This window comes from Paroedura picta, chromosome 7 (assembly GCF_049243985.1).
Source record: "Paroedura picta isolate Pp20150507F chromosome 7, Ppicta_v3.0, whole genome shotgun sequence".
Taxonomy (NCBI): domain Eukaryota; kingdom Metazoa; phylum Chordata; class Lepidosauria; order Squamata; family Gekkonidae; genus Paroedura; species Paroedura picta.
This window is the reverse complement of record NC_135375.1, coordinates 57,413,014-57,438,961: the sequence shown is the minus strand read 5'-3', so window position 1 is coordinate 57,438,961 and position 25,948 is coordinate 57,413,014. Positions and strand designations below refer to the sequence as shown.

Genomic DNA, 25,948 nt, shown 5'->3' with positions numbered 1-25,948 from the left:
TATATGTGATAAGGAACGTTGAGTATAGTTCGTCCATTCTTAGTTTAGCCTAGCTCATTGGCAAGTGACCAGCTTACTGCAGGGGGCCCTAGAACCTGAGAAGAGTTCCTAAAAAGGTAAATAAATAAAGGTAAGAATGGGGGCTTTGCACATACAGATGGTAAGGCACTTCCTGCTCTAGGCCAGGGATCCTCAACATTTTTGAGCCTGTGGGCACCTTGGAAATTCTGAGATGGGGGGGGGGGAGTACAACCATAAAATGGCTATTGCAGGAGGCAGATCCAAACAGAAAATGGCTGTTGCAGGAGGGGCAGCCAACCACTAATATTAGGGAGTGAGGTCATACATAATCTCATAGTGACTCTTCAATATTTCAAGCAGAAACACAACATAACACTTTTTATTTTATTTATTTACATCATTAAAAACATTTACTTGCTTTCATACAGGTTACCTTCAGAAGAGCCTCTTGTGGCGCAGAGTGGTAAGGCAGCCATCTGAAAGCTTTGCCCATGAGGCTGGGAGTTCGATCCCAGCAGCCGGCTCAAGGTTGACTCAGCCTTCCATCCTTCCGAGGTCGGTGAAATGAGTACCCAGCTTGCTGGGGGGTAAACGGTAATGACTGGGGAAGGCACTGGCAAACCACCCCGTATTGAGTCTGCCATGAAAACGCTAGAGGACGTCACCCCAAGGGTCAGACATGACTCAGTGCTTGCACAGGGGATACCTTTACCTTTACCTTTACCTTCAGTCACATAATGAAGATCCTTGTGCTGCTAAGGCAGCTCCTCACAAAGCAGTGGATGTTCACAACCAATCGGATCAGCATTCCCAGACAAGTAAATCAAGCCACAGATTAAGAAGGCTAATGTGATATTAGGCTGAATTGCTGGGAGTAGAGAATCCATAGCAAGAGAAGTAATAATACTACTCTATTCCTCATTGGTTAGACCTCATTTTGAATATTGTGTCCAGTTCCGGGTGCTGCAGTTCAAGAAGGCTATTGAGAAGTTGGATGTGTTCAGAGAAGGTCAACTAGAAGGGTTGAGGGGTTGGAATCCTTGCCATATGAGGAAAGGTTGAGAGAGCTGGGTATATGTGACTTGTAGAAGAGGGGGGCAAGGGGTGATATGATAGCTATGCTTAATTACATAAAAGGGGACATGTTGAAAAGGGGGCTAACTTGTTTACTGCAGTTTTAGAAGCAGTGAATTGAAATTATGGAAAAAGAGGTTCCACAAGTATTAGAAAGTATGTTTTGATGGTGAGGGCTATTTATAGTTGGAATATGCTGTCTTGGAGGATGGTGGAATCTCCTTTGTTGGAAGTTTTTAGGAGGAGATTGGTGAGCACCTGTCAGGAGAGTATGATTTTTAAGTACCTTGGGAGGGGGGCTGGATTGGATGGCCCTTTGTGGTCTCTTCCAGCTCTGTGTACTTCCAATTTTGATATAAAACTTCTCACAGATTCAATGAAAATTTAACTGAATTCCAAAAAGAGTCAAAACTGCACTTTTCTTGCATGAGATTTTTTAATTTACAGCTAAGTGGCTACATTCCAGCTGGAAATTATACAACTCAGAGTTTGAGCCTGAATCCATAAGCCACCATGGACTTGTGGTACCTGGAGAGATGTGAATAGATGGGGATATCAGCAATTACCATTTGCTGTGGAACTTTCAGTAGGAGTTGCTTCCGATCCTCACCATGGCAGTGCCTCTCACTTTTGTTTAAAAACAGAGTGTCTTCGGGAGCTCCAGAATATAGCCCAACAAGTTCAGCATGCTAAGCAAGAGAATTAAAGAAAAACGGTTGTCTTCTTCATAAAAACATTTTTTACTAATAATGCCAACACCTATTCATAATCATTAAGAGTTTGTGAAAATGTTTGTGAAAAAGGAGAGAAAAGGAAAAGTGGCAACTCTAATAATGATTAAACCATATCTTGGAAGTCTTTAGAGCAGTGATTCTCAACCTGGGGGTTGGGACCCCTTTGGGGGTCGAATGGCCTCTTCACAGGGGTCATGGCAGGGCGAGCAGCTTGGCCGGGGGGGCGCTACCACTGTTGCCCTTTCTGGACACATGGTCCGGCCCAGACGTGACGAGAAGCTCTGCTCTCAGGTCCACCAGTGTTGCCTCCCCCAAATCATGGGTTTTCTTGGCTTCTCCCCCACCCTTCTCTCCAAGGGGGTCCCAAAGTCGTCAACATCGCTTCTCTTCCATTTCATGCACACAACAGGCTTGCGGGGTAGATCAAGATAACAGTGTTTGTCTGTCTGGAGCAGGGGAAAAGAGCTAGATCAGCATGGTGGGACAAGAGGCAGAACTGAACTGAGAAACCCCAAGAAAAAAACAATTTATATACAATCATGAACAATGGATCTTCACGCCATTGGTCAGTTTCGGTTTAATTTCTGTGAAAGAACACTTGCACAATTTTATGGTTGGGAGTCACCACAACATGAGGAACTGTATTAAAGGGCCGCCATATTGGGAAGGCTGAGAACCACTGCTTTAGAGAATTGTGAAGGGAGAGGGGGACAAACACTTGAGAAAACCCGCCCCTAACATATGAAGACTGTAGAATTCTGCAGATAGATGAATAGTTTCTTGCTCACTTAGCTATGAGTCAGAGAGGTCCAGCACTAGCAAAATTGTCTTTGCAGTTCTGAGTGCTGAGCAAGACATTGCGCATCTAGCCTGAAAATCGATGGTACAAAACAGGGGGAGGTCTGTTTTGACCTCTCCAGTCCTATGATGTCTGTGTAAGTGCTTTGGGAGTGGAGCTGACATGATTATACATCTGCAACCCTTATTTCACATCTCATTCCAGGAAACTATAAAATGCTATGAGCTCTACCCCTTCTGCAGTTTAAAGCTTATTTGGGAGTGTAAGGTGAATCAATACAAGAAAGAGGGCTTTCCTTTTTATCATAATTAGTCTACCTCTCCAGGAGGTCATAGCCCTTATATGGGGCCTGGGGGAGTAAATTAGGTTTGGAGAATGTAAATCTCAGAGCACAAATCCCCTGATCCTTATTTCTAGGGTGGTGTGCTTCAACCACCAAAGCAGCCATTTGAGCCCAAAGCAGCCAGTCGGCACACACCGGTGCAGAGCTCTGTGCCTTTGTGCGGGCACTGGTTCATGTGTCGCCGCCAGTGCCATCTCTCCCTCCCCGCACTGTGGCACTGGCCGCTTTGGGCTTCAACGGCCACTTTGGTGGCTGAAGCTCAAAAACCTATTTATTTCTGATCTCTAAAAGGTGAAGGTAAAGGTATCCCTTGTGCAAGCACCAGGCCATGTCTGACCCTTGGGGTGATGCCCTCTAGCGTTTTCATGGCAGACTCAATACGGGGTGGTTTGCCAGTGCCTTCCCCAGTCATTACCGTTTACCCCCCAGCAAGCTGGGTACTCATTTTACCGACCTCGGATGGAAAGCTGAGTCAACCTTGAGCCGGTTGCTGGGATCGAACTCCCAGCCTCATGGGCAAAGCTTTTAGACGGCATGTCTGCTGCCTTACCACTCTGCGCCACAAGAGGCTCTTTCTGATCTCTAGGATACTGTAAATTGTTAGATCACTCCAGTTGCACTTCCCCCAGTATAAAATTGACTTAACTTCCCAGAGCAATAAACAGGCTGTTATTACTGAGGAATTTCTTTTGGGGAAGACAGGGCATTTTTATTTACAAATGAATATCTTCCTGCATTTGTCTCCCAAGAATGCAAAAGAAGAGTTGGTTTTTATACCCCACTTTTCTCTGCCAAAAGGAGTCTCAAAGTGGCTTACAATCACCTTCTCTTCCTTTCTCAACAACTGGTACCCTGTGAAGTAGGCGGGGCAGAGACAGCTCTGAGAGAACTGTGACTAGTCCAAGGTCACGCAGTAGGCTTCATGTAGAAGAGGATTAGGGAATCAAATCCAGTTCGCCAGATCAGAGGATATTACATTTAACAACTACACCAGGCTAGCAGAAACTTCTTTTGTTTTTCAAGTGGTGTCACTGTCCTATGGCTGCTTACTGGATTGTCAAGGTCTGTTTTATTTTTTGTGTAGTTTTGTGTTTAGGGGTATTTTTATTGGGGGTTTTATGTATTCTGTAACCTGGCCTGAGCCATTTTGGGAGTGGTGGGCTAGAAATCTAGTTAATAATAATAATAATAATAATAATAATAATAATAATAATAATAATAATAATAATAAATGGTAGGTATGCTGTGCTGATTCTAAGTGAGCTATGCTGTGCTGATTCTAAGTAATCAGTCGTCAATGTGTACTGGCAGTGAGATAAGAGCATGCAGAAGTTTGGTAGCAGAGGAAAATTCTTCAAAACCAATATTGGGTAGGTAAAGTTCAAGACATCTATATTTTACAGCAGCTTACTACTCATCAAAATAAAGGCAATGATGAGAAGGTAGGTGCACAGTGAAATAATCTGATATAACATATAGAAGGTACCTCAGGTGAAATTTAAGCTAGCAGGTAATTTATAATAATAAATCCAGTTGTGGAGCATTGATGTATTTATTCTGTATGAATATATTTCTTATATATTTAAAACAATGAACTGCAAAAGAATTACAGTGAAGGAATGTGATTATATTTTATATGTAATTATTAAAGGAGAGCCAACAGAGAAGGAAAAACACTGCAGTGGATGATTTTCTTTTGTAGATGGTGCTTTTAAGAAAAGTAGAGTGCCCTGCAACTCAGACATATGCAGTGGGATTTGTATGTATCCCATCTCTTTCAAAATGACAGCCCCCTATTAAACAACACAAAAAGGTTACATTGTATTCCTAGTTCCTGTACCTTTAACTTTATCTTTCGATACTTCATATCTTGTTTCCAGGGCATCACGTAGCGGTTTGGAATCATCCCATGTCTGTAGGAAAATCTTGGCAAGTGGCAGTGAACTAGCCTAGGGCAAAAACATGGCAGTTTTTGAAAAGAAACAAACATGAGCTTGATTCTATTTAAACTTTGTAAGTGAAGAGGAAAAAAACTGCTCTAAGCAACAGATAAACATTTCTCCCCAAATATCCGCCCACTAGTCATCCAATACCTTATGTAATTGTCTTTCTCATTTATCCACATAATCTACTCTGTAATGTTCCCAATACGAGATATTTGTAAATCTCAGATGTTAAAACTTTTGATTCAGCCTCTTGTGCCAGCTGTATATTCAAATGTTGTAGGATCTCTAGTGTCTTATGTGAAAATTTCATTCATTTATTATTTTTATTCTCGGTCCGGCAGGCTCAAGGCAGTTTACAAGAGTAGGCATGAAATGCAATAAAATCCTCACAGTACCCATAAGTCCCACAAACCAACAGTCCCATCCCCCAACAGACACACGGTCCCCTTTGACCCAGTGCCTCAGGGAGGGCGTTCATGAAACAGAATGACTGTCCTGTAACCACTGAATCCCTGGGTGGGATTTGATCACATTCTCCTTTGTCAGTAATCTTTCATATGAAATAAAATCATCTCTGCACAACCAAGTCTTTAATATATCAATTCTATGTTTACCTCAGACACTTTTCTGTTCCAGAAATAATGAATGAGAAGCAAGAGGAAAAATGTTAAATGTTGACTCTGTTTTAAAATTATGGAATTGTTCAGTTGAATTATGATTTGTGATCCTTTGTTTTCCATAAAAAAGACATTATCTCTTGCTGTTTCTTTGTTCCAAGTTTTCCTAAAGTTTATTTGGGTTTTGACTGGTCTACTTAATAAAGAATACCTATATATGTGACAAATGGGAGAGCTGCAAGGACTTGTGGGGGGCATTTCATTCCCCATCCCCCACTATTTTCTTTCCTTTCCTGGAGAGCTCCCATAGCCTGTTTCTTTCTCCCGTTTCCTTCTTTCCTGCACACCCATCACCTGTTTCTCCTGTTTCCTTCTTTCCTGCCACCCGGGAGAGGGCTTTCACCCTCCCTTTAGCCTGGGAAGCTCTCTCGCCATGGTGAGAGAGCTTTCCAGCCTAAAAGCACCCTCCCACGGCAGTGCTGCCACCAGGGGGGGGGGCTTCGCCCTTCCTTTAGCCTGGGAAGCTCTCTCACTGTGGCGAGAAAGCTTCCTGATCTAAAGGGACCCTCCCGCGGCAGCGCAGGCGATGGGGGGGGGGCTTCCCACTCAAGGGAGCCCCATCCCACCCCTTTCAAAGCCCATTTTTATAATGGGCTTTGATACTAGTCTTCCCATAAAATACTAAAACAACTTTACCCATATTGAAGTAACTGGCCAGTTGCACCAAATAATTCTCATCAAGATAACATTAAAAAAATGTTGTTAACTTATCATGAAGATATGCCATTTTATATACATTTATATTTTAAGCATGTAACAGTTATAATTGCTTTCTGGATTGGTCCACTGAACTATTTGAATTATTTTATTATTCATAGAGTAATTAAATCCTGTTCAATTAGAAAATAAAAAAGTTTTGCTTCTTCCATTTATAACAAGCACCCATCACAACTCAGATACTCCAAATACCTTTTTCGAGAACATGCAACCGTCATTTCCTGAATGACTCCTGCTCAAGGAATCAATAGAATGGAGTCTACTACTTACCCTTTAAGGTCAGTATTAAGCCCCACAGAAACCATATTGGGTCTGGGTCCCTGGGGGACCATAGGCTTTGGTTCACTCATGCTGCAGGAGCTGCTTTCTGAGAGCTATTGAGAAACCTGCCACCTGTGCCTAAGGAGGGATTATGATGCAGGAATAGCTGCCACGCTAATGACACCAAGATTATGACAGCAGCCAAAAACAGTAGCAAGAGGCTATGACAGCTTATAGTTACAGTGAGGAATTTTTAAATTTTAAAAACAAAAATAATTTTAAATTTAAAAATAAAAACAGAAATGGCAAATAGCAAAATCAAGCCTATCTAAAACATTAATAGAGAAAATGAGTATTAGGTGGTAGTTTCCTCAAAGGTTCTCAAGCCTTTGATCAGAGGTCTTATAGTATCTGTTTCAGGAAATAAAAATCTTCAGTTGCTCTTCTGGGCTGTCTACAAAAACTATTTGGACTCAATTGGCCTATAAAATTGCCCAGTACACAAAATGTGCATGTATGCATGAATGCAGAGGGCAAAGTAACTTTTTAAGATACATTTTCCATGATAAAACCTCTAAGACAAGTCAGTAGAGATTTTGTATTGAAATTAAAGGGTGATACAATACAAATAAATGAGCCTCTTGTGGCACAGAGTGGTAAGCGGCAGAAATGCTGTCTGAAGCTGTCTGCCCATGAGGTTGGGAGTTCGATCCCAGCAGCCGGCTCAAGGTTGACTCAGCCTTCCATCCTTCCGAGGTCGGTAAAATGAGTACCCAGCTTGCAACGGTAAACGGTAATGACTGGGGAAGGCACTGGCAAACCACCCCGTATTGAGTCTGCCATGAAAACGCTGGAGGGCGTCACCCCAAGGGTCAGACATGACTCGGTGCTTGCACAGGGGATACCTTTACAATACAAATAAAGTTGTAGAAAACTGGATCACAAAATAGTTCTTTTCCCCCTTGTTACTAATGGTGGTGAGATTTTAAAAAAAGACAAATATTTAAGGTGTTGTTTATCTATTTTCCATGTCGTGTTGCTAATCCCATGATGCTCAGCTATATCTGACACTAATCAAAGGAAACACAGGTCTGAAGCAGCCAGAGAAGTCCACACAGCATAGCTGAGAACTCCCTTCCAGGAAACAGCATTTAATTCAGCTATCCCGTTACTTCCCATTGTCCAGTAAGATACTTAATCAGGATTGTTGTAAATTCCCATGTGGGCCTGGTGCAAGACATACTTTCCCCCCCAAGGACACTGTGGAAAGCTATGATTAATGTTAATCTTTCCTGTGAGGACATAATACATAAAATCAGTCCTTAAACTAAAGACTCTGGCCCAAATCACTTTCACTGAGAAGCTAAACTTGCAGGACTTCCTATCTAGTAACGTGGCTTTGGATCTCAGCCCTAATTTACTGTTCCTTCTCTAGCAGAAGCTACAGTTCTCCTTACTCAACACACTGCATGAGATATAGTAACATTTTATGCCTTAGGGCTTAGGATCTGAGAAGCAAGTGCACAACAAGATAGCAGGGTGAGCTGTACTTGAGCAAATAATGAGACATACGGATCAGCTTCACAGGCAAACACCGCAACTATTTTCTTTTCAGTAAAAGAAAAGTTCACAGGCAGTACAGTTCCCTTGCAGATGCAAAGGATCATTTCTTCCTGTCAAGTTCCTGAAACTACTAGAGATTTTGGGTGGGTGGAGGGGAGAGATTTTGCCAAAGGCATTTAAGTAATCAAATACTTTTTGATTTAGCATATTGTAGTCAATGTCATCCATATCACAATGTTATTGTAAGCTGCCCTGAAACAATAGGAAAGGCAGCACATATATGTTTCAAATAAACACTTGGATGGTGATTTATTGTGCAAGTTGATGCTCTACCAATTGGTTCTGTGGGGAGGAGACAGAGACCTTGTGGACAGTGCAAAAAATGCTGCCAGAGCAGCAGCAGGATTCCTTGCCCAGAGAAGCATTCACACACTGAACATTTTTAAAGTATTTCATTTGTTAATAACAACAGGAACAAGAATTACCACAATAATCCAAACCGTGTGCTCTTTTCATTTTACCTCCCAGTCTTATTTTTAAAAATTGGGAAACATTAAAAAATTCATCACAACCCAAGTTTTCAAAATCAACCATCTTTATTTTTGTGCTCTACAACTGAAAATTAAACCAGTGCACCTTGATTTTGTCATTTTGCAAAGAGGTCTTTTCAAAATAGGTACTTGCATGTCTAGAGTTATGGTTCAGGCAGAGAAACTGATAGTTAAGCTGTTCAGTTTCATTCTTTTAAGATCATTTAAATTGTTGTGGGGGTGGCAATAGACCTATTCAACACAACTGGCTGAGACGTTTTGAATCTGAGGCAAAAACAAACAATGGTAGAGATGGGAAGATGATTGGGACTTAATTTGGAAAATTAATTCAATGTCTGATTTTGAGATTTGCTACAGTCAGTATGTGTGGTGTATTGATGTGGTTAGATGTGGTGTATTGATCACCACTGTAGGAAACATCTCATTTAATTATAATAATATTCTATTGACATCTCAGATAGAGTTAAGATAGCAGGCTAAGAGTCTGCTTCTGTGTATCTATACTATGATGTAAGACCTACCATGTTAAAATATGTACTGTTGCTGAGATTTGTAGCCTCTGAATATTAATGATTAGAACACCAGAATACCTGGTTTTTCAGTGACAACTATCTTCCAAAGATTACTGTAACAGGATGAGCCACTTTAACAATATGCTATAGCCATCTTTTAAATTATTCAACTAAAGAGAACTGTAATCTGTCTACAACACAATAAAGTTCTCTTTCATTATACTCAAACATAAGCCATTATTTCCACATTTGAAATGGGTCTTTAATTCAATGTTTTGGGAAGAAAACACAAATCAATTCAGGGCTGCATACGCAGAAGATCATATATATATGATGATAGGATATTAAGACACATTGCGCAGTCCCTATGCAGCTATTCTGGCATGAAGCCTACTGAAGTCAATGGGCTTAAAACTCAAGTAATTCTGTCTAGGACTGCACTGATAGTATTCTATCCCAAGAAAGGCAAATAGCAGCAATTGGTCAACTTAAATCCCAAGTTCATCAGTGAACATACAATAGCTTAAATTGAATTGCTGTTGCTTTAACCCCCCAAACAATCAAGCCAACATGCATATAGATTCAAGAGTGTGTAGCATGATTGACTTGCACATCAGATTGCTGAGCCACTGAAGCCCAATGGTGGATCACAGCCTAAGTCTTAACAACCCCTTTGTGATACAATTACAAGAGAATAAGCCCTGGAAGGATTACCAGATGGGGCTGTTTTTCTCCTCAGACTCTTATGCTATCCCTCTTCATGGTTCTTGCGTACAACTAACATTGCTATGCAGCTGAAGTATGTAATTGTCTCTAGGTATAGTGAAGCAAACCAAAATGTTAAATATGTCAAAACAACTAAAAGTATTGTGACTTGGATCTTAAGCATTGTTTCCACTTGTACCCTCTTTATCCATGGTAAAGGTGGTCCAACTGTGTTGCAGGAAGCACCTTTCAGCTCATTGAGACATCGGTCTTAAGGAACACTGCCTAGTACTTTGGGAACAAGCTCTGTATAAGAGGATTACCTCTGCAACATAAAAAGACTCTGTGCAGATGGAATAAAGCTTAGAATCCAGACCTTTACCTGGTCTACAGGAGCTGCTATTCTGTATTTAATTATGTCCTGCTCTTTTCAGGAGTGTTTCATCACATTGGAGGAAAACTACAGCATTTGCACAAGACTCAGGCTTGAGTAGAAAAATATTCAAGCAGTGGCATGAGGAATCAGCTTGTCTTTTTCACTGCAACATCTCAGAGTGTTTTACAGATTCTACTGTTCCAATATCACAAGATGGAATCAGAGTTCTGTAAAAATTTGCAGCATATATTCAGAACCCCATGCTTCACATGTCTAGAGAAAAAACTGGTACTGAAAACATAAACAAATGTGAACATCCCTTATAATCTTTAGAAGGTACTCTTTAAGACATAATGGGGATTCTAATAAGAGAGAGTTTAAAAAGGACCTCCAAGTGCTATTCTTTCCTTTCTTAGTTCTTAGATATTGTTTCAGAACTTGGCAGGCAGGTTGATTAAACCAAATAGATGCTTCAAAGCTGTGTACTCAGACTCACTGAATGAGGCCATGTACATGGAACATGCTTTCATGTCAAAATACATTTCAGAAAGCAGTGCATCACCTTGCTGCGTATTACCTTTGGTTTCATGCAACTTAGAGACAACATAAATTAGTTTTCCTGCAGAAACAGTACTGCTGTTATCTGAAATGAATCCTGCAGTGAGTGAACACAGTCTTAACAAGGGTTGAGAGAAGACAGATACCATGGAACCAATGATGGAGATCCCAAAGTATTCATTGCCTGAAACAAACTGAAGTCTTATTGAAAAATCCAGATGTTCCCCTGAAAACTGACATACGTAATATCGTAACTAATGAAAACAAGAAGTAGTCATAAAATAACAGCTATTTAACATTTTTCATATAGATTATAGTCTTTCACGTATACAATATATTAAAAGATGTCTAAGTCATGAGTGTTATCTATTTCAATAACATCTTCTGGATCCAGCTTCATTTCATTTTGTCCTTCCTGCAAATCATCCAGGGAAGCCAGTGCCTCATTTGTGTCACTAGCAAAAGTCTCTCGAGAGGCATCATCATATTCTTGAAGGTTGAGCCCTTTAATGGCTTTCTTCATTGTCTTTCCCAGGACTTGAATTCTCCTCTTTTTTGCAGCTTTTTTGTTCTCATATTCCTTTTGGTTTTCAACATAGAAGATTTCCTTCAAAGAGAATTTTAATACCCCATGAGGTGCTAAGGAATAATAGGTAAAAAATAAAAAGCCCCACCACTTCCACCTTTCAGGAATCACTGGTTCCCTTTGCTCATCTTTAAACTAAAGATAAAAGCCAACTTTCTGACAAAGAACAAAACCCCCTTTTCAAGACTGCTGTATATTAAAATGCTTTGAAAGACAGTTAAAGAAAATCTGAAAACTAATGCTTGAGCTTCCTAAAGTTAGAAGGGTGCTCTGTTTCAAATTGCTATAGGTCAGTCTGCCTAGGCTATGAAAACGAGCAAAATAAGTGATTTTCAACCTGGCGATGGCAAATAACAGTTTATTTCAATGTAAAACAATCTCTCAAGCTTTCCAAATCATCAAAATAAACTCCTAGGTATATTCTGTTTTCGGTATCTTTGCCAGTGATATGTGATACTCTTAATATTTTATCAATGAATCCTTAGAGCATTTACACTTTGTGATTTTAATACTTGTAGACCTCTGTATATTGGATACTGACGAACCATTTGGAGAGTGAACCATATAAACTTACATATCACTATAGGATTAAGTTTATATTCTTCTGATATATTTCAGTGTTGTAATTCTTCCATCAAGCCAAGCATATACTCTGAAAGCTTTATATACCTGAGTCACTGCTACCCACTTCTCTTTTCTTTTTTCTTTTTCTTATGAGGGAATATATTGGTGGGCAGGAGGGGTGCTGCTGGTAGGAAAGAAGGCTTTCTACTGGATTTTATTATGTTTTAAAAATGTGTTTATTGAATTTTAACATCGGTTTATTGCTATTATGTGTGACCCAACACAAGCCGATTTTCAAGAGCAGTGGGCTATAAATCCAATAATAAATAAATAAAAATAAACCTCCCTGAACCTGCTTGCAGGAAGGAGTGGCATAAAAGCCAGATAAATAAATAAATCCTTGCCTTTATTTGGATTAATATTTTGGAAAAGCCCCTGAGGGTGGAGCGCTGTCAGGGTCACGTCCGCTGTCAAACCGGCAGCGCTCACCGGATTGTGCTGACCCCTGGAACACCCGCCTCCAAGTGCCGGCTGTGAGGCTCACAGCCAGCCTTGCGGCCCGATGCTGCCTTGCCGTCGAGGGTGGCACTACTCCAGAGCCCTGCCATGCCAGCCAGTGGCCGCAGTGGGCTGGCCGCCTCTGCAGACATCGCCCCAACCTCCACAAGGGCTACAGGCTCGGCCGTCACACAACATGATGCCTGGATGCCTTGCTCTCACCCCAGCTGGCAGCACGGTGTGGCTCCAGCGCCACACGCCAGCCTGCCCACTTCCAGATGCCTCACCCCAGCTGTAAGCCAGGAGCAGGCCCCTCTGTGGGGGTCCTCCACTAGCACCCGTTGCAACGGGCTTTCAGGCTGGTAAATACATACGAACATAATAGAATACCAAGCAAAAATGCTTAAATAAGTTTTGGATATGAAGAATGTCGGAATGGGAAAACCAAACTATAATTCACTCTAAACAAGCTTTCATAGGCACAATCGTCCTGATCTCCAAATTCTAACAGTATAGCTTTGGGTTGGGATTTTTTGCTGTTAGTTTCAAGTACTGTTATCATTCAAATGTTATATTTTGAAATAATTTACTGATTGACTGAATAGTTCTATTGTATTTCTAATATGCTTTGAATCCCAGTGATAGAGGCAGACTATAAATAAAAATGAATATTCCCAATGATAGAACAGGATAGATCCTTAGATGACAACCCTAGATGAGCCACTACTATTTAAGGCTGGCCAGGATGTTTCATAGGCTGTACTGTTGCATGATCACAGTCTAAAGATGCCACATGGAAGCAGGCTGGCGACGGAGGGATTCGGGGAGAGGTCAGGAGTTCCCCTATGTGCTTACATCGCACAGAAATGACATCAGCATGACAGAGGTGATGTTCTAGTTTTTGGGCAAAGCTCTATGGAAGAGTTTTGCCCCAAAATTAGAGCAAGCACCATGTCTCATGCCCACACCCCTAACTGAGAGCTGGTTTTTGAGGCTCTGACACAAACACCACCCACAGCTGTTGCATGTATTCACTTCTCCCCCCTGCAACTTGCAGAGCTAGCAGCCAGCTCTACAAGTTTTTTTTTGGGGGGGGGGGGGAGACTTGGAATGTGTGCTTGCAACAGGTAGCATCTGTGCTGGCTTTGCAAATGTCAGGTGTTTGAGGGAGCTTGTATTTGACAGCAGTGGGCTGCAAAGTCACCAACGCAGCTCCACAAGTTTCAGGTGAGGAAACTGGGGTATTCTTCCACTTAAATAAACCCCTAAAGCAGGGGGGAATGTCAAAGTGGGAGTTCCCCTGGGCCCAACAGAGGCCTGGCATCCCTATCACAGCCCTAAATGAAGACTGTGTTAGTTTTCTTATCAGAACTAAATTTGTTATTACGAAGGACATAAAACTAACTATGTAAAATTATAAGCTGATTCCTTATGAAAATTAAAATTACCAGCTACCAAATTCTCTTCATATAGTAATCAAATATATCTAGCTTTTGACAGAACATGAGGCTGCTACATTCCAAAGTATTCTATGCATATTTTTTTACAAGCTGGAAAAAGGGTGAAAATAAAACTGCATACAAATAAAATCTTTTATCTTGTTTTAACTATATGAGGTTTGAAAAAGCCTACATAGGCACAAATAGAAAACACAAGATTGCAACAGCTATTTACTAGAGGCCGCTAAGTGGTTAGTGTATATACCATATGCAATGATCCTTCTTTCAAACTGCTTCCAGCTCTCTAGGGGGAAATGTGTGCTTCTTAATAGTATTACAGTTTCTAATGTAAAAACTTCAATAAAGCAATCTCACACAGTTATACGTTCCATTGAAAAGCATGCAGTACAATTCAATGCAAAGTTATTCCAGGCAAAACCTATTGACTTCAGTGGAATATGATTGGAATTAGGCAGTTAAAACAATAAATCAGCATGCCCACCAATTTCAGGGTCATCATCTCTAACATCATCTTCTAGATTCATGAAGAGGCATGAGATAGCATTACAAACACATGTGCTCAAAAATCGTATTAAATAGAAGTCTTTTGAAATTATTTTAAAATAGAAACAAATGGCACTAGCATATATGACATTATTTACCTTGATTTGTTCTCCAGTTATATTGGGTGTATTCTTCAATAGATTTAAGTAAACTCCACCCGGTGTCCTCCTCCTGGAACCATTCTGGACACCAGAAAAAGAAATTTAATGGTACCAGTACACAGCTGGACTAAATAGATTGAATTAATTCACAAAAATATTTGTTTTAGCAGAAAAGTTTATTTACTTTAACATGCTTAGGCTTGTACTATTGGAGGGCTCTGTATTGGTTGATAAATTAACCATGTGATCTGACTAAGTCTTCCCTGAAGAACCAGTATTTCAAGAAATGTTATTGTGGACATCCAAGATCCTATTTTCCTCTCTAAAATCTATGCTATGTTACTTAGAGCAGTGGTCCCCAACCTTTTTATCACCAGGGACCGGTCAACGCTTGACAATTTTACTGAGGCCCGGATAGTCTTTTGCCGAGGGAAGTCGCCGCCGCCTTAACCCCTGCTCCACTTGCTTTCCCACTGCCGTTCCTGACTTCCCGCAGCCCACTGGGGGGTGCTGCCAGCAGCAGCTGCACAGTGCCATGCCGAGAAGGGCCCCCAGCCATGGTGGCCACTGGAGAACATGAAACGTGAGCTGGTGGCAGAGTGGCAGGGCAGCCTCCCAGGCAGCAGCCAGGGAGGAGGATGAGGAGGGGCCGTGGCCCAGTACTGACTGATCTCCAGACTGGTAGCAGTCCATGGCCCGGGGATTGGGGACAGCTGACTTAGAGCACATTTGTATCTGGTTGCTCTCTCTATCTGGTTTTCCTGTTAATAATGTCTGAGTTAAATTATTCTAAGGTAAGTAGTACATTATGGGAGTTGCAATGACACAACTCAGGTGCTCTCATTTTCTAAGCACTGAATTCTGTAAGAAAACAAAACATACTTGTAGTTGTCACTGTTACTTGTCTTTCAAATAACGAAATGCAAAAGATCTTAGCTTTCTTGGCTGTCATATGACATATTTTCAAAGCTGCATAACGATACAGCTCTAGAAGGGAGACAGGCAACTTTTGACACACCAGACCATTAGTAGGTCACAAAAGGCTAGGTTTGAGAGTAGAATCAAAAGGGGTTTTCCCCTTGCTTGAAATAACCCCCTCCCTGCTTTATAAGATGTTTGGCATGAGATGAAAAGCTAGGCTGGTCTTCAGCAGAAGAGTTTGATTTGAGTCCAGTAGCACCTTAGACCAGAAAACATTTATCAAAGTTCCAGGGTATCCAATGAAGGAAGCTTTGATTCTCAAAAGTTTGTACCCTAGAAATCTTGTTGGTCTTTAAAGTGCAACTGGATGTGAATCTTGCATTCATAACAATTGATTTTTGTTCGACCCACTGCCTTTAAAAATGAAATGCACAGGAAGCATGATCCATGTTGTTATTATCAAATCATAGCAGCTAGGTATACCCAAGGCAATTTATGAGAACATTATGTTAGTTTTTTAAGACTTCTGAATTTATCTTCCCATCCTAAACCCCCATTATAGTACATGCAAATCACAGCCAGTTTTTATAAGGTATACTACTTGTGCCCTATGAAAGGATGATGATGTTATCCGTTCAGTCGTGTCCGACCCTCGGCGATTCTATAGGAAAGTCTTTGCCATGCGTCCCTGTCTCTGACTGCTTCTTTTAGTTGGTTCATGGTCATCCCTGTATCGGCTTTGATCATGTTGAGCCAGCGGATCCTTTGGCGACCACGTTTCCTTTTGCCGCTGACCATGCTGAGCATTAATGATTTTTCTAGCGAGTTTGATCGCATGATGTGTCCAAAGTAAGTGTGTTTTAAGGATAAAAAATCCTTAAAGAAGCAAGCATAATTTTCATAATTTTCACAGGTACTTCAGAAACTTCCATATGTACTGATACCACATTCTAATTACATCTAACAGAAGTTAAAGACCAGATGGCGTGCTATGCTGGAAAAAAAATGATCCTAATTTAAGTGCTATGGACATTTTGTACAAACTGAGAGAGATAGATGAGTTTAAAGAAATCAAAGAATTAATCCTTGCATTGCAAGCTTTTTAAAAATAATACTTAGAGATCATAATTTATCTGTATTTTAAAAGAATGACAGTCTTCAACCTCGTTACTATTTCCTATAGCACTAGCATGCTACACCGAATAAATAACATAGGTTTTTGTACTCTCAGCTACTTATAACAGAAAAAAACATATATGTCAATATTTTCTTTACTTTTTAGTTATTTACTTAATTTATGTCCAGGGGGGACCCAAAGCACTTTACATCAGTGTTCCCCAACCACTGGGTCGCGAAGGCCCTGGCACCGGGCCGCAGCTCCCTCTCCCCGCCCCCCCTGCAGTAAGAAACTTCCCAGGCAGCATGCTTGCGGCCCGGCAAGCTTCTTACTGTGGGAGGGGGGGAGAGGGAAGCAGGGATGCACACGGCGCATTGCGCAGCTGCGCATGTGCGGCCTGGCAATCGCCCTCCCTGCTGCCACCGGTCCCCAGCCTTAAAAAGGTTGGGGACCACCGCTTTACATCATTCACCTCTTCTTCATTTTATCCTTACAAAAACCCTTCAAGTATGGTTAGGCTAAGTATGTGTATCTGATCCAAGGCCACCTTGCAAACTTCCATGGCAGGGCTGGGATTCGAACCTGCACCTCCCATACCACACTAGATATTGTTAATCTCATATACTGGGGTCAGAGATTATGTAACCCTCTTTGAAGAGCTAGCTTTTTTCCTCAACCCAGGAAAGGAATCCTTGACACAAATAACATGACAGTAGAAATCCTAGCATTTGTTGCAGAAAGACGTTCTAACAGCATCTGATCAGTGATTATCAATAGGCACCAAATACTAAATTAAAAAGTTCTAACAACAAATCTCTATTTTCCTTACCATTATCAAAAGACCTCCATTTTGTTCCACTTCAGCAGTCTCCATCAATAATTCAATAGCTTTCTTTTTTCCAATGATTTTTACTACCCGCACTATCAGATCCTTCTTTGGTTCAAATAGCCTAAAAAGAAAATTCTAAAAATCATGGACTTTCCTTGCACTTCATAACCAGTTTGAGTGATAAATTGTTAACTTTTATCAACAAATGTACCTATTATTGCCAATGTTAGTATACTGATTCTTAGTTTATGCCAACAACATGATTCATGATGCACATTTATCAGATGTAAGGCCACTGAACAAACAGCAAAATTCATTTGCTAGTAGACATGCGTAAGCTTTAATCTAACAAGCCTATCAGTCTTCCAGTGCAGTCCTATGTGAAGTTGACTAAACCCATTTAAATCAATGGGCTAAGATAGATATTACTATGTATAGGATTGTGATGTTAAATGGGTTCCTTGTTCTCATTACTGAACTTGTAATGAATTTGTATGAAAAACATACCTGAAGTTTAACAAGGGAATCAAAAATATTATATCCAACACAAACAAGTATGTTTTAAAGAAGCATTTTAAAATTTTAATTGGGTAATAAACTATCGGTTTTTTAAAGGCAGCATAAGGATGGCGGTTGATCCAGCAGAACTTCTACCTGTGAAAACTATGTTTAAAAATACATGTATGCTCTCATTCTCTGAAGCCTAAAAGAGACAATACACAGTTGCTTACTTGTCCTGAGGTGCACACTGGCAGCTGCAGTCTGTGCAGCCACCGCTTTTAGGCAAGGAAAAAGACTGCATTGTCTAAATGACAGCTTTGCCTTGCAAGCAGCTCAGAGAGCAAAAGGTTTGTTCATTCCTTCCTTATAATGTACATACATTTAACAGCAGAAACAAAAAAGTATATAATACAGAAAATATAAAGAATAAGTAAGGCACATTATTTAAAGAAAAAAGATACACAGAAGTGCAGAAATGTTTGCAACCGGCTACAATTCTATATCAGCTATAATTAGTTTGTATTCCTTCTTACAATTTAACTTCAGATTGTGCTGCAGCTAACACAAAAGAAGCAAATTCCTCACTAACATTCAGGACCTTCTACATGAACTGTAAACATGTTTTTAGGGACCAATAGAAGAAAACAATGTAGTACCAAAACTAGAATGGCATTTCCCTCCATAATTGCACCCATATAAATTAAGTTGTGTTTTAGTACTGAAAATAGTCATAGAACAGTATTAAACAACAGCAGAACAGAAAATGTAATATGTTTTCTATGCAAGTTGGAAAAGTTTTATTGGGGGATGGAATATCTGTTCATGTGCATTAATGGATCTAATTCATATATTTAGCTTTCTTCATATGATGTATTTCAGTCACCTAGGGAGTAATGCAACAGGTCAACTCAGAACTAATTCCTATTTTATTCAACAAAGCTTACTCTCAGAAAAGTGCCTTCAGAATTTTAGTTATTCAGTTTTAAGAGTACAAAGTTAAGGATGAACCTGAGGTTTACTCAGTACAGTTCCCCAAGTGTAGACAGAAACACTTTAACTAGTGCTGTCCCAGCCCAGAAATCTGACTGAACTAGCACCTATAAATTCCAGTAGCTGGAAAAAATGTTCTGTCTACAAACTCTGTATTGTACCTTGCATATTAGTTAGTCAGTTTTTTTAAATCAACCAAAACATCTGAATTCAGCCACATCTACCAACATTGTTCTTAAAAAATATACTCTGGATCCAGCAAACAGACAAACATGTAATTCTGATAAATCTTACCGGTAGGCAATTTCATCTGCCACTTTTTCCTCAGTATCATCTTCAGTAATTTCACAACTCCCTTTATAATTCATTTCTTGTCTTTTACCCAATCTGTCTTTAACAGGCCGTTTCCGTTTTAAGAGACCTTGTCCATTTTCTTCCTCCTCTGGTAAGATCTTTTTGCCATCCTGCATATACTCATCCAATTCTTTATCCAGAGTCTCAGTTACTTCTGGATCAGATGGTTTCATCAGTTTTTTCGCCAACAAGTAATTGTAGGTCTCTGAAGACCTGCCTTTGTCAATAGTACCCTCCATCCCTAGAATTCCAAGTTCTGTGGCCACTGCATCGTGATTTTGTTCCTGCAGCACTGCTCCCCATATGTTGTTGATCTTTTTACCCCCCATGGCCAGTGGCTTCTGGGAGTTGTGGTTGAACTGAAAAGGATCTGGTTTAGGGGGAGGAATGTTAGAACATTTCTGGCGCTTTCGTTTCCACAGACAGCTGTCTTCATCTGAATCCGAGAAGCTTTCTTCACTTGAGTCTACATTTTTCATTGTCCGATAAGGAACACTTGGGACACAGGATGCAATGCTGCTTGGAAAAGATCTGGCTGAACTATTGCTATCATGTTGTTTCTGAAATTTAAAGAGAACACATAGGTTTGTTTAAAAAACGATTCATTTTTCTGATTGCTATACTACAGAAAAACAGAAGCATTGATCAACATAACTATTTCTTAAGCGCTGCATTTATGACAAAGTCATCAACACAGTAAAAAGGAAATCTAAGATTTGCTACCCAAGTTACAATGTGATTTTACTACAGCTGCTAACAATTCAGCCACATGTAAAGTTACTATTTTGTCTATCTTTTAGTAACCAAGAAGACTTAGCTTCTAAAGAGACAGAGTATTGCTTAAGCAAAGCAAAATCAAGCTGTCAAATCTGAACATTCAAGGTAATCCAAAATAATACGATCTCTAGAGACAATTTGATTAGTACCACATCCACACGGTATTCTAGAGTATGGAATACCATTAAGCCTTCCTAACAACACCATGGATGGCAAGGTGTTCAGTCCAAAATTACACTTTGAAGCAAACTCAAGTAGAGATGTGGGGAAAGGTCCATGTTACTCTTTGGATCATTTTAATTTATTTATGTAACCTGCATTTCTTCCCAAATGAGGAACTAAAGTGACTTACATGATTCTCCTCTCTTCTATTTTATCCTCACAACAACCTGTGAGGTAGGTTAGCTGAGAGAGTGTCACCCAGTGAGCTTCCCTGACACAAATGGGGATCTGAACTGGGGTCTTCCTGGTACTATTCTAACTACTATGCCACACTGGCTCTCAGAATTCACAGCCATCCTTCTCCTGCCATTTCTCCTTTTTTTTTACAGGATACATAGATATAAGCAGAATGGCAAAGTCATAGAATCAGAAGGGATCTCCAGGGTCATCTAGTCCAGCCCCCTGCACAATGCAGGAACTCAAAAGTACCTGCCTACCCACAGCAACCCCAATTTCATGGCCAAGTGATACTCCTCAACCAAAAATATCCAGAATCCAGCCCGGCCTGGAGGAAATTCACCTACCATCCCACAGCGGCGATCAGCAATTCCCTGGGTATGCATGGAAGGGCCACAAATCACAAGTCACTTTGGCTTGTGTTCATTTTTTCTGAGTTATTTAAGAGCTTCCTTATGATTGGGCAAACACAACCCTCATACCTGAGAAGTTTCTCTGGTACTAATTTGGACAATAGAATTACATATCTTTTACATATCCCAGGCTGGGATGAAGGCAATCAAATACCTACTCAACTGTAAAGCTCACTGTGGCTTTGAGCAAAATACAGTGGCTCAGCCTAACTTACCTCAGAAAGGTAAAATGCCACTTTGATCTTAAGAGAAGATGGATATCAAAAAGTTTTTCAAAATTTTCCAAACATGCTAGCATCTTGAAAATTAATTGCCACTTGGACCTCTAAGTGATTGTATAATGTTACATAGGGAAAATACAGCTGACTGAATATCACAATATACAAGCATGATGTAGTAGCTAAGAGAAACAAACTAACAGAGTACAACCCCCCCACTCTGTCACATGAAGCCTGTTGGGTGACCTTGGGTCTGTCACCATTCTCCCAGAACTCTCTCAGCTCCACCTACCTCACAAGGTGTCTATTGTGGGGTGAAGAAAAGAATGTGATTGTAAGCTGCATTGAAGAACTTACTCTCCTTTATCATACAAAAGGAATTTGTTTCCTTGTTACACGTTCGACTAGTCTAGATGCTTAATAATGTCAAAATGTATTTCTCTACATATATTACAGTAAGGGTTATAGACACACTATACAGTTTCTTCTTTGGGTACTAACTTGCAGCAGCACAAAGCGTTCATGCTATCTTGCTCACATTATGAAATATTTAACTACTTTGCGTATAAAGGATATATGATAGTATAAGACATTATAAAGACATTTTAGCAAAGTCACAACTCTCAAGTTCTATTACTAGTGTAGGTCAGTATCATATTTGTATTTTATAAAAAGATGTTGAAAGTTAAGAAAACAAAATTACCACCCCATTTCCGTCATTACAGAACATCTTCTTTTGCTCATAGGTTATCCTAACTATAGAATATTCAGACTGACAAGAAAGTTATGAAAATATAATTTAAAAGAGTCATGCAAAGAAAGGCCATAAACAGGCTTAAACCAGATAAGAATGTACTCAGTGTTCTTAGATCAGAGGAAACGAGAACACACGCATAGAACACAATCCTTTCAACTGACAATAGTTTCTCAGATCATGTTGTAGTGATTGTTACTTGCCAAGTGCGACTGGGCACATGGCTATTAAGGTCAGCCCGGTTCCATTATACTGGCTTCCAATTTTCTTCTGGACTCAATTCAAGGTGCTAGTATTGACTTTTCAAGCATACTTAAAGGACTGCCTACTCCTATATGGACCTACCAACCTGCTTCACTCATCTTCAGAGGCCCAGCTTCGAGTGGCTCTGCCAGCTAAGGCTAGACAGGTGGCAACCTGACAATAGGCCTTCTGAGTCATGGAGCTGAAATTCTGGTACTACCTCCCTGGTACTACCCTACCTCCCTAGGATCTTCCTGTCTCCTATTGTCCTCCATCAGTGGGTACAGACTTCATTTGGCACTTCCCTGCTGTTATTGGCCATCCTTCCTGGTTATATTCCTATGTGTTTTATGTGTTTTATATTCAAATTGTTTCAGTATTTTATAAAAACTTTATTTAAAAAAAATGGTTTATTATCTCAGATGTGTTAATGGTGAAATGTTTTAATATTTACCACGTTGGGTCCCTATTTGGGTAGAAAGACATAGCAATGTTATAAATACATAGCTTAGCTAATATGAGTTTTTATTTTGCCTTTGTAAGATGGCAGTCAAATTCCCAAAAGTTGGCTCTTCCTTTAGCAGAACTGGGACAACAAATTAATGAACTCCACAGACGATGACAACAGGTCTCCTTGGTTGTGTTGAACTTTATGCCTCCTAGTTGCAGCCAAAGGCAAAGGACATATAATCTGTCCACACAAATGTTATGAAATCACAATAAGACTATACCACACCACAGAGTGGCTATCTCTGTTTGAATTTGATCATTATCTTGACTCTGTTTTGTTGCAGTTTGTGTTGTGGAACGCCCATGCTGTACTACACTACTGATATAAGGCCCTTGGTAGTTCTGCAGTCTGCGTTACTAACTTCTTGTGGCGTCTAAGAAGTCCTGAAAGGAAATATGTGCTTCTTGAGTCTAGATTTCTGCTTATGTTGGTTGAATGCTAGACTATTCAATCTGGATGATACTGTTTTGATGTGCCCAAAACTAGAGCAAGTGAAATTAACCTTTTGTTCTTCTTTAGAACCCTTGGGGTCAAACTATAAAGCCATAAAGTAGAGAAGCCAAAAAAAAGTTGGGATTTTGGCAATACCATCCTAATTTTCCAGCATCAAATCTCATTTGCATATCCTTAGTGAGAAATTCCCAGCTCTATATTAGTCTATAATGTCTTTGGAGATTTCCAGAAGGTGCTGCAGGCCTGCTGTTTGCCAAAATTTTGTAGGAGATTGAATGGCAGGCATCTTTTAAGGCAGAAGGGGAGAGAAATTTGGAGTGTTATTTTATTTATGTATTTTTGACTGAAAATGTTTTAAACTATTATTGTAAGCTGCTTTGAACTACAAGGGGAAGTGGGATATAAATGTTTTCATAACACATAATAAATTCCAGATTACAAGCCCTGTATGATCTGAAAGATTATATAAACAGTTTATTATTTGGTCCAGTATACAATAACATCTTATTTTATTTCACGCTCCCACTTCATGATAGCCAAAACACACAAGACTAAATGACCAAATAAAATGTGGATACATTCTTCAGTCATATGCACACTCTCAATTATTCTCCATGGAAAGCCATTAACTAGTACATACAACATCTTTCACCTTTTAGTATACTATTGACATGAATAAGCAACTAAAAATACATCAGCAAGATCTGTGATCAAGTTCCACTTCTATCATGGGGCACTCTTTTGATCAACTCTCAGATCAGCAGATATTACTCCAAAAGTCCCCCTTCCCACACATACACAACAAAGCTTTATTATAACTGTAACAAACTACAGGAAAGCAAGAAATCTGGTATTCTAGGTCAGCCATTCTCAGTCTTTTTGACTAGGAGGTCTTCTCAGATTCCAGGGTTCTCTGCAGAAGGCTGGTTGCTTGTGCAACGAGCTAGGTTAAAAAAAGCCTAAGCTAAGAGTGAGATAACTATACCTCATGTGCCTTGTCTTATATATTCGATAGACAGATTTCTAGAACATTTGACCAAGATGAGCATGTGCATTCAATTTTTCTTGAAAGCATTAATTCAAAAACACAAATAAATGGATTGCATTATTTTCCTTTCCTCTGACAAAGGCTGAACTTTCATATATGACGAAACGGGTATTGCATCGGTTCAGTTACCACCACCCCCTAACATAAACCCCAGGGGCTGTGGCACCCTTAAAATGTGCTAGGACCTCCGAGGGGATCATATGGCCTCCCTGAGAACGGCTGTTCTGGTCGGTCAACAAAACGGGTGGTCGCAAAGTTGGACCCTTCAGTATCAAGCCGAAACCCAGCATGCCCCATCAATGACATCTATTCAACGAGCAGGCAGGTGCTGATAAATAATTGCCCAGCTTGTGCCACTAGGCTGAAGGCGTGTGAATCTGGAAGAGAAGGCAGCCCTTCGTCAGGCGCAGCTTTCCTCCCTTGGGGTTGCAACTTGCAATGACGAAAGCAGCCGCATTCAAGGGAAAATTCTGCCGCCAGATCTCCGTGCGGTTTATTCCAGAGGCAGGCTGGCCAGCCTTGCTCTCCAGTCGGGGCGCACAGGAGCCCCGAGGGGTCCGGCCCCAGCAATTCCCCGGGAACCATCCCCATCCCCGCCCCCAGCCCTCCGCTCTCCGTTGGGGGCGGGACGCTCTGCCGGCAGCGCTGTGAGGCCGCAAACCCAGCCTAGGAACACGCAGGGCGGGAAAGCAAACGCGCGGGAAGGTGTCTCTCGGCCGCCTCACCTGCTGCGAGCTGCCGCCGGCGGCTGTGACCGGCATTTCGCAGTCCGAGCCCGAAATCTCCCCGTCCTCCAGGTCCTGCTCCATCCCCTGAGCCTCCAACGCCATCTTCCCGCCCGTCCGGCACGCACGCAGGGAGAAAGGCGGAAGGGGGCGGGGAGCCCAGGCGCGTCTCTTCCAGGGGGACTACACGGCCCGGCCGCCCGCCCCCCGGCTCCTCGAAAGACGAGAACCTTCCACTGTGCCTACACACTCCACAACGCTTTGCACCGAGGGCGAAAGGCGGGAGTGCAAATCAGGTTAGGTGCAGCAAGGCATGCCGGGAGTTGTAGTCCTTGCCTCCACATGCGTAAGGCTCTCTCTGTGCCATGAGCGCCTTTTCCCAGAGTTATGGTGAATATATCTCGATGTTAAAGCTCGAACGTTAAACTGCGGGTACACCTGGTCAGATTTCGGTAAGATCTCAGCGGCACCGTGAAAGTCTCTCTTAAGGAAATGTTAAGGAAGAAAACAACCACACCAAGTTTCCAATTTTAGTATATGTGCTGCCGAAGCGAGCACAACCCCAAGTTTAAAAACACAAAAAATCTAATAACTTGGCAAATGACGGAAAGGAAATCCGATGCAAAATCGTACTTATAACATTTCCCGCCATGTATCGCTATTTTTGTATATAAATCTTCCCTGATAGTAGAGTTGTCAAGTCGTCCGTCCGTCCACGCCCCCCCCCCCCGCCAGGAAATGAGAGGGTAGGGTTGCCAGCCTGGGAAACTCCGGGAAATCTGAGAATGGAACCAGGGGAGGACAGGGACCTGAGTGAGGTGGATGCCATAGAGTCCTCCCTCCAAAGGATCTAATTTTTTTTACCAGGGAAACTGAGCTCTGCAGTCAGGAGATGAACTGTAATACCGGGGGACCCCCAGACCCTACCTGGTTGGCTAGTGTCATCACTGTGTGATGGTGATCATCATCTTCGCCCATAGGACACTTCCAACAACTTTCATTCCATCACCCGCTGGAGTCTGAGAAAAAACATTTCCAGCAACTAGAGCGTATTCCACAATCTCAAGCAGCCTTTCTCGACTCTTTAACCACTGAGAAACCCCTAA

At 41.1% G+C, this 25,948-nt stretch overlaps 1 protein-coding gene across 2 annotated transcripts; it reads right to left on the bottom strand.

Moving 5' to 3' along the window:
* Positions 1-1,512: 1,512 nt before the first annotated feature.
* Positions 1,513-25,124, bottom strand: PHAX (phosphorylated adaptor for RNA export). 2 transcript variants are annotated; one of them, XM_077344447.1, is made up of 6 exons: positions 24,843-25,124; positions 19,242-19,861; positions 17,457-17,577; positions 14,587-14,670; positions 4,812-4,920; positions 1,513-1,784 (listed from the first exon to the last, which is right to left on the bottom strand). In XM_077344447.1, exons 1-6 carry the CDS (start codon positions 24,945-24,947, stop codon positions 1,777-1,779), a joined length of 1,047 nt encoding a protein of 348 aa, XP_077200562.1. In that variant the 5' UTR covers positions 24,948-25,124; the 3' UTR covers positions 1,513-1,776. The 2 variants fall into 2 exon arrangements, with proteins under 2 accessions (XP_077200562.1, XP_077200561.1); XM_077344446.1 differs by lacking the exons at positions 1,513-1,784; positions 4,812-4,920 and adding an exon at positions 8,713-11,444.
* Positions 25,125-25,948: the final 824 nt, after the last annotated feature.

Excerpts from the sequence above, each read along its gene's own strand:
- PHAX (XM_077344446.1), bottom strand. The coding sequence starts at position 24,947 with ATGGCGTTGGAGGCTCAGGGGATGGAGCAGGACCTGGAGGACGGGGAG. Across the intron at positions 14,671-17,456 it reads ATGGAGGTCTTTTGATAATG|AATGGTTCCAGGAGGAGGAC; the intron begins GTAAGGAAAATA and ends TCTGGTGTCCAG. Across the intron at positions 11,445-14,586 it reads TAACTGGAGAACAAATCAAG|GAAATCTTCTATGTTGAAAA; the intron begins GTAAATAATGTC and ends TTCTCTTTGAAG.